Raw genomic sequence first — 9636 nt, 5'->3', positions numbered from 1 at the left:
TCGAGCCCCGAATGTTGGGTAGCCTATTGAAGTGTATATTGTATACAACAGGCAAGCATTGATCCTACTCAGAAAGAGAAGCTGCATTTATTTGGCATGGCGGCAGAATTTATCAAGACAAGCGATCCTCGTCTTTCTTTCTTCATCGTCAGCATTGTTGTTAAGAATTGTTTCTTGAAGTGGTCTCTTTGTGGTTCTCGATAATTGCCTATATCACAGTGTGAGTTTTCTTATATTGTCTTTTTTTTTAGTGAGGACATTGTTTATAAACGATTTTATTTTCCGTCTACTTGTTCCTCATCTTTTTACCAAGTCGCACTGGAACAATAATTTCAGTTGCTTTCAAGATATCATCAAGTCGTGCTCCGGGAATTATTTAATGTAAGTTGTATGCGGGCTTCCGTGGAAAATAAATTTGTATTTCATTTAGTGGCTAAAACGTACATGCATGTTTCATGTTTTGTTTATTTTAAACATTGCACCCCCTAAATTTCATTCCGCGCCCCTTCAGCACCCCTACATGATTAATCCTGGTGCCACCGCTGCCTGTATGTTTGTGATTGCCCCTTCATCCGTCTCATCACAATTCATCCTCATCTTCGCGATTAGCCAAAAGTGGCAAGAAGGCCAAGTAATTTAAAATCAATAAATCAATCAAGTATCAAACTTATAGTTAAGCAAAGTCTAGAACGTGACTCGGTCTCATCTTGATTTCGCAGTTGTGTGCCTCGTCGTCTGTCTCGTCTCGACAAATCTCGAAAGGTCTGGTTTCGTTCTCATCTCGATTTTCAAAGAGCTGTCTCGGTTACGATCTCGTTTCAGATTTCGAGACGAAATCGAATCTTGTCTCCGTACCACCCCTGGTGAGTGGACCACTCCACGCGTTCGGTCACCGAGGTGGCATCTAATCGTGCTGTGAACTCGCAGTCCCGAGATATTTCTGTACATGGGTCGCCGGGGGTCGAACTACAGACCGCACGAAAACTGTCAGCGACAGTGAAGAACAGGAAAATAGGCCTCTCGTAGTGGATGAACGAATCAGAGCACAATATTACTTTTTTCTTTCTTATTTCCTGTTCCGCTGCTGGAAGTAGTCCCTGGATCGCTGCAGTAATTACGTGAAGTGTGGGGATTGTGTATAAAGTGAACGAGGCCCATTCACCGCAATCATATGGCCCTACGACAAAAGTCAGTCTGCACATGGAAGGCTCAATACCGCAGTAAGTCGAGCTCAACGGAAGTGTGACGCTAGTCAAAATAGCGTCTGGATTCCTCGCTCCAGACGCTGACGTTCAGCGAGACCTGCAGCAAGGCGAGGGTTCGCTTGCAAATGCTTCACTTTACACTCGGCTGCGCGCACCGTATCCCCAGCGGAGCGTAGCGGGGCGAAAAGGAAAATAAAGCAGACAGTCTGTCATTGACTAGCGCAGTCCTCCAGCCCAATCGTGCGGGTTCCTACCGTCGACTCTCCTCATTCGTGCGTTGATCACCAGACATAATGGAGGAAGTCGGGGCTCGAGACTCGACGCCCGGGGAGGGTGCCCCCTCCCCCTTAACTGGCTGCTATTTGCTTATTGTGATCGGAGAACCGCATTCTGAGGAACACAAGGATCTCATCCTGCAGAAAATCTCAAAAGGTAAGGATACGAGTCCTGTTTTGTGCATATTGACAGTGTTTTTTTCTTCCAGCATGTGTTAATTGTATCGGTCGACGCAAGCGCTGTTGTTTTTCTCTGGGGAAAAAAGTGCGACGGGAATTGTTTGTGGTGACCAGTGCTTATTTTGTTGTGATTATTACTTTACCAGCTGTGAGCCTTCGGGCTGAAAAAATCACCGCAGTGTCGCGTAGTCTGTTATTGATCGTTGCGCTACCCAGCCGGCATTTGTCTATGACAGACCGAAGGGGGAAGCGAAATCGACTTTCTCCCCTTGCATTGCGTGCAGAACGAAACTCGTTGTGCAAAGTGTGGCGTGAATAAACCCGTTTCCAAAGCAAACTCGCATAAAACCCTAGCGTGAAATAGCTTCGAATTACGCATCGGAGAATATTACTACCTGCCTTTGTGAATATTTCCGTCAGAAGACGCAACGAATGTCAAACTACGATTCCACTTCCTCCCCAGGGTGAGGTATTTCTCGCAGAGGCCTGAATATTATTACGAACCTGCATTTTTAAAGGGGATCGATATATTTTTTCACCTCTTACATTCGTAAATTACTGTTTCTTTGTTCTATTTGCGTTCTCTATTTAAATCGTTCTTCTTTATTCAGTTTTAAATGTAGTGAAGCGACATGTACGAACATTTATGAAATTTCATTGGAAATTTATAAACTTTTTCCTCAAATTACGATATTTAAACTAAAAAAGGCGAGAAGTTTTTAACAGAACGATAAGGGAATTAGATACATAATAATAATATAAAATAGGAAAAAACCATAGATGGCGCCAAAGGGGTGCGAGGAGTTCTTGCTCACCCCTTGTTACGTCAGCGCCCCTTGCAGCATCCCCAATTGTCCTCTCAATAATAATAATAACAAGAATAATAAATAAAACTTCATTTTAGTAATGCAATAACACGAGTGTCTAAAATGTAAACCAGTTTTAACCTCAGTTTTATAAATCTATTGTTCTTCAAGTAACAATCAAGAACGATTCATTTTAAAACAGTCGCGAATAATTTCTGTTTTATATTGTACTTATTCCTGATTTACTACTGACTCGTTTCATTATCTATATTTTGATTGTGCACTATTTAGATATAATGTATTAATATTAAACTTTTTTATGTGTAGACACAGTTATTACACATATTTGTAAATTATAAGAACTCAATATTTAAGCTCATGAATAACTTCACTGCAAGCAAGAAAAACTAATAATAATTTTAAGCGATCTCTATCTATCTGAATAATGGGGGTGCTTTTCAATTATATTAACATCAAACCCCTCTTTGGAAATTCCACACTCAATTGGCACCCCTAGATTTCCTGACACTGGAGCCGCCTGTGACGTAAACTTAATGGATGATTTTTTTTAAAATGTTAGTTTCGTTGGTTTTTCAGCATTTATGGTTTCATACTTTTCTAATGACTGTACTAGATAGATGAAATTAACAGCAAAAAGTTTGAAGAAAAGTAAGTTAAAAAACTCTTCTCCGAGTACATTTTTCTAGCATGCTTACGAATTTATTGAAGAAACTTTTCTTGGTAACACTACTGCAAGGAATTTGTGGTTGGATACCCAACTTCAGATCCTACGCTGACGATACATTTTCCTTCCTTTTGGAAGTTTCGATGGAGTCCCATCATTGTGTCATCTACGTTGCACGATGGAAACTGCACACCCTTTTACCTGTCTCTTGTTTCGTGCCGAGAAATGTTTTATGCAAGATTTGTTTCTCAAGCTTTGTAAGCTTTGAAATAATGCATATCAAATTCTAATTTGAGTGTCTTTGAGATAAGTAAAAACGCATTCGAGATCTTCCTCTATCGTGCAGTGGCAATCCTGTCGTCGTGTTGTAAGTGAAGTCCTTGATTCGACCCCTATGTGGAGGCATGTTGCACCTTAAACTGTAGGACCAGTCGTTATTAACTAATATGAATCGCAAGGAAATCGAAATGCATCAGAATCAAGGTTGCTGGGCAAGAATTTACAATACCGGACCCTTCTGTAATTTCTATGCTACTGCTTATACTCACGAAATAATTAGTCGCGATGATTTATCTGAGTTTAACATGTTAGGGTGAGGTGTGGAAATTGTTCATTAACGTGTAGAAGTTGTAAAATAAGCTATTCTATTCTCGCAATGATTCTCCGTATACAAGTATGGAAACCATATTTGTTGATATGAACAACTGACGTTCGCAATTAGTTACGCTGTCTACAGCGTTGCCACACTGTTGATTTCATACTTGGAGAGCATGGATCGTGTAAGAATGGCGGAAGAGAACAGTAAAAAAGTTGTTGATTACAGGTAGGTTTGGCAACAATGCATCGATCGTAAAATTGCAGGATACGAAAATGGCGTCTTCGATGAAGAACGTTTGCCTTTAAAGTGCTACGAAAATAAGATTTTTTACCGGTTCGTTATCACAATTAGCGCAAAACCATTCACGGATAGCCCCACTGACCATTCTCGGTAAGGTTCAGCAAACATAGTTAAAATTTGGGGTCGTAAAACCATGCACGGATAGCCCCACAAACCACTGACGGATAGCCCCACGAACCATTCACGGTAAGGTTAGGTTAGGCAAGCATAGTTAAAATTTATGGTCGTAGTAATGTCAGGAATGTATATTTCGTTTTTTAAGTATTGGAAACACAAAATCTTCCGGTAAATAATGAGCAAACGTGCATGTTTGTTCCGATCACGGACCACTCAATTTCGCTTATTTTGCAATTTCTACACGTGACCCCCAAATTTTATCTTCAAATTTGTTATTAGGAGGCCTCAATTTGTGAATATGCGAAATGTTTCAAAAATCGGGGAGGGGTTCGGTATTGTTAATTCGCTCCGGTTGCTGTATCAATTGACACACTTAAACGTGTAATTTCAGTTTCTTTGCAATGATTGTGTCTGATCTCAATTGATGCATTTTAGTTCATCACGCGGAACACTAACTGATGAATTTTCATGCAGCAAAACTGCATAATTAACAGTTTTTGCGCTCTGGTGTGTTACTGGAGTAAACATATCTGCGCCAATTGTATGTGTATACTTAGTAGTGCATTTTAGACAAACTTTATTTTTTCCCCAAAAAAATATATTTGCCACAAAAATATAGGTAGGCTAAATTTCAAATATTTTCTTTCATCTGGGCATTGAGTGAATAAATGTCGGGCACATCTGGTACTGCCCTCTGACTCGAGCAATGTTACCAGTACCCAGTACCCATTCAATAAATGCCCACAGTGACCATCGATTTTTGTAAACGACTCCACGGCTGTCTTTATCCATACTTCGTTTTACTTTATACAAAAAAATTACACCTTGGTAATTTTTCCGCATACTGAAGGTTCATGTAGAGCATAATTTTCATGTTTAATATTTTTAAAACATCCACATAGACAAAATTAATACCCAGTGTAAGTTTCATGTCTATCACCTTCTGTACAAAAGTTATGAGTCGTGACTTTTCGGATACCCTGTATCTGTCTCTCTCTCTCTCTCTCTCTCTCTCTCTATCTACCTATTTCTTTCTGTCTCTCTCTCTCTCTCTCTCTCTCTCTATCTACCTATTTCTTTCTGTCTCTCTCTCTCTCTCGCTCTCCGTCTGCCTGATAAAAGCACAAAATTGCCGAACTGGATGTCACAAATATAAAGATGTCAACAGATTGTAAATGTTGAGAATGAGTAGTGTTATCTTGAAACTATAGCTTTTAATCTCGCTGATGGTAAAGTTTCCAATGTGTTTATTTACATTTAAGCAACGTTTGACATCACGCCAAGGTCCTTGGCACTTAACTGGTCTTTTATGAGAGTCATGCATGCTGATGTTCTGCAGAAGTACGAAGTGAGTTTAATGTTCGGCGCGCGAGAGTGAATGGGGAACACTTCCTTTGATTCGCTTGCTTCCGTCATTGAACCTGTACGTTAATTCAGCGTCGGTGTAGAGTAACTAATGTCTTAACGAAGCGCCACATTTAGTTCTGTTGGTCTTCTCTTTTCCAAAGAATTGAACTATTGCAGAGACTCTCTCTCTGTGTAGAAATCGTTTGGCAACGCTGTTTCAAACTGCAGACGATGCAAGTATAAAGTGTAGAATGATTTTGGTTTGTACAGGACACTGAAAATTTTGATTTGCATATCGCAGAGGCTAAAATTGTAGCGGAGAGACCACAGAGTAATCAGATATAATTCACCAAATAAAGTTAATGAAATATAACTATGTTTAGGGTGCTGTGCGATGTAAAGTAAATAGATTTCCGTGCATAATCCTATCCATAAAAAAATTGGTGGTTTTGCAACTCTCCAATTATCCCTGTAAGGTGATATTTTGTATTGAGAACTCACATAGGGAGAGGGGCCTGTCGTCACAGAACATTTTATCGCGTTAATAATTCATTGAACAGAGTTGGACTTCACAATATTTCATCTTCAGCTTCTGGTGTTTTGAGAGATCATGTTTATTGCATTAATGTTATCCAATAAGTCACGCAGGTAAGCTACCCCGGTGGTGCAGTGGTAGCGTCGCCACCTTGTAATCAAGGTGTCCAGGGTTCGATATCCGGTGGTTCGGATCCCACTTTAAACTGTAGGTCCAGTCCTGATTAGCCTTACTGTGCATAAAATTGACTTAAAAAAACACCAACTCAATGAATCAAAAATCCATGCAGGTCCTGTGACTTTGAGATTCCTAACTATTGGGTGATCCATGCTCCCCCCCTTATTTCTTGCATCCCATGTAGGCGGTTCATGCTGATTCACTATTGCTTGAAAAAAGAAATGAATTGTTCTTTTAAGTACACTTCTTATAAAGTGAGATCCTAACCACTGTAAAACGTGGGTATCGAACCCGGGATCATTGCTTCAAAAATATAACAATGTTGTAGTATTTTAATACCTATGAGTACCTTTACAATCATTGACCTGATAGCGCCGTCAGTTCGCTGGCCTTTTTGACTCTCTATGCACTCGCGGTTACACGGTGCAACAACGAGTCGTTGATTTGGAGTCAAGTAGTGTACAGCTCACCGCTCAGGAGATGATCCCCAACGGAAGTGCAGTGACGTAGCGACAGGCGACTCCACTATTAGGGTTAGGGGAGTGCACCCTGAGTGAGAAACACATGTGAGCTTGCTGTAACCGATGCAGCGATACAATTTGTTTAAGGTTACCAGACGCCCTGTTTTACCTCGACTAATCCTCTTTTCGAGTCCTAAAAATGGTCCGGCCAGATTTTTAGGAAAATTTGGAAATGTTCTCTTTTCGGGGATAAAGACAACTGCTTAACTTCAAGATTAGTAACAAAATGTTATTTAATAATAATTGTTAATATTATTTCCGTCTTCAATTTCGAAGTAAAGAAATTCGACACTCTCACTCAGTTGCAAGCGCAAAGCCAAGAAATTTTTCTTCCAACAAAGAAACAAATGTTGGACTTTTGCGTCACTGCTGTTGTCGCCGCTCGTTGCGTATGGTTTTGATTTCAAAGCATTTGTGATATCTACCGCGGCTCATGGTGATCAGAAAGTTTCTAACAATAGGTAAGAATATGCGTGCGATACGCCGCGGCTTATTTGAGTTTCACGACATCAGAATTCAGAAATAACAATAGTTTTTAATTCCTGTTCTCTTAGTTGTTACATGGCAGTGGAGAAGTGAAGTTCTGTGGATCAGCGATCTGAACCATGCCGAAACGCAAAAAAACAAAAACAACCTAAAATCTGCAAATGGACTGCTCCTTCCCTTCACCCCCGCTCCCCGTCGCCCCTCGTTTTGGGATCTTCTCGTGAGCGGTGAGCTTGTATTTGGTGTTCGCACCGTTTGCACTAATACTGGAGCGGTGTAGCGTGTGGTGTATTATCACCAAATATAATTTCTGGCGATATCAAGTATAAGAATAATTGTATTAATTGGTAACATTTTTATCATTCTGGAAACAATAGTTTTCGCTTTACTCAGTTTTTCAGTGCATATGTTCGTGTATAAGAACAAATGTACCAGATTTGCACTCATGGTTGAACACTAGTTCTGTATTTTGCGTTGAAGTACAAAATAATGGATTGTTGTGCGCCGAGTAAACAACTTGTGCGTTCTAACAATAGCGGAATATGCTAAGCACAAAGCAAGATTCTCTTAGCGTCGAGTGGAAATAAGTGACGCGTTCTGATAATTAAGTGGTTTAGTGATTGGTGTTTGGAGGAATAGAAGGACAGTATTCCTACATTAGAAGCAGCCATTTTTCCTAAACGTATTTCCTAAAATAGAATTTCTTCGGTGGAAGATTGCCTTGTTTATGGATGAATGGGAAATTCTCCCCTGAACGTAAGTGTCCATACCAAGGATATGGAAGGCAATGAAGTGCTGTTCGTGACGTAAGGCCTCTTTTTCATTCTGGCTACGGTGATAGTGGGAAACTCATTCCTTCCGTGGTCATCTTTACATCAGTGGTTGTACATCATTATAGCGCCGACGAGTCAAGGAATTTCTAGATGATAACTGTCGACGTTCTACAAGTAATAGAGTACTTTTGAATTAATTCTCGCGAGAACATATTATAAGAAAGTATTTAAAAACTAAAGAAGGTAAATATTTAACTGTATTGAAGGACATTTTGTAGCTCAATAAAGAGCACGTAATTCTTTACATACATGATACAAAAGTCTTGTCAAGTTTCTGGCCAGAACTGAGCGTAATATTATGGGTAAAGGATCCTAAAATATCGAAGAACTCTTCGTGGTTAATGGGTGAATGTTTATCCTATATTTATAAAAGAGTATCAAGTTTTGTTTTGTAAACATTAGTACACCGATTCAATCCTTGATCTGGATGTTATTTAGAAATTAATAAAACTCAATATAATTCATGCTCCGTTGTTCAATTTTAGCCTAACTGTGATATGGTCTATTAAATTTAAATCATGCGATTATTTCAGTAAGTGGGGTGAATATTATTCTTTGGTGAGTTCCAAAATCAAAATATGAAGTGGTGATCTAAATATTACGTTTTCTTGAATTCTATTCAAAAATGTTTTTATCAAGTTAAATCAACAACTAAGAAGTATCTAGAACATCCCATTTAAGTGTTTTTCATAACTGGCTAATTTCACATTATACCTAGAGATTAGTGCTTACCACCCTGCGTTGCATGACGGTAATTTCGCATGCTAATGGATTTGTCAAAATAAATATAGAAAGTTTTGAAAAGTTTGAATTTGCATGCTTTGTTCTATATTGAAGTACAATGAAGAGATTGCTAGGCTTGCGAAATAAGATGCTTCGAAGCAACATGGATGCACGGACCGTCCTAGTATGATCACATGACGCGTGCTAACCAATCAAATGAACGTTTAAAGCAGCAGACGGCATTTGTTCAATCTTCTGCACTTGAACACCGCTACCCATATACTTGGTTGAACATTTTCTTGCACCAGCCTCACACTGCATTACACCTGGTATCAACAAGTGCAACGGACGATCTATTGAATAGATAAATAGATGCCCGTGACACTCCTGTGAAAACTGTGAAAATTATGAGGTTTACAGTCTTGATTTAATTTTAAACCACTGACACACAAAGAACCAAAACAATTTTGGGTGCATAATGAGTGTCAGCAATCCCAACGGCATCGTTTATCATTTAATCAGTCGTCCCTGTTCTTCAGGAGCCAACAATAAGCCTTCCCCGAGCACTTATGCACCTCTCGACACAACGTGCCATGCTTTGCATCACGTTGTCCAGATATCCTGAGGAATACCATACCATTCCTGTATGGACGCCTCAGTGAGCTGTTAGGTCTGTGGTGAGTTGTGACGAATGTCGATAGCTGTCTTCGGGAGTGTCCATGCATTTTCGATGCAGTTGAGATCGGATGATGAAGCTGGCCATGGCATGCCAGAATCGTCGTCAGGAACACTTATAGTATGCACCATGTTTTCAAATATGCAACGTTTTTTTAGTGCTGTATATGAGT

The 9636-nt window shown here is 39.7% G+C and overlaps 1 protein-coding gene across 1 annotated transcript in view; it reads left to right on the top strand.

Annotated features, from left to right (window-relative positions):
• Positions 1–1423: 1423 nt before the first annotated feature.
• Positions 1424–9636, top strand: part of LOC145987840 (uncharacterized) — a 277367-nt gene continuing 269154 nt past the window's right edge. The window contains exon 1 of the mRNA XM_083122582.1: positions 1424–1637. Within this exon, the coding sequence (XP_082978708.1) occupies positions 1499–1637 (139 nt within the window). The 5' untranslated portion in view covers positions 1424–1498. The remainder of the gene's footprint in view (positions 1638–9636) is intronic.

This window comes from Lepisma saccharinum, chromosome 5 (genome assembly GCF_977018435.1).
Source record: "Lepisma saccharinum chromosome 5, izLepSacc3.1, whole genome shotgun sequence".
NCBI classification, from domain to species: domain Eukaryota; kingdom Metazoa; phylum Arthropoda; class Insecta; order Zygentoma; family Lepismatidae; genus Lepisma; species Lepisma saccharinum.
This window is presented reverse-complemented; position numbering and strand designations above follow the sequence as displayed.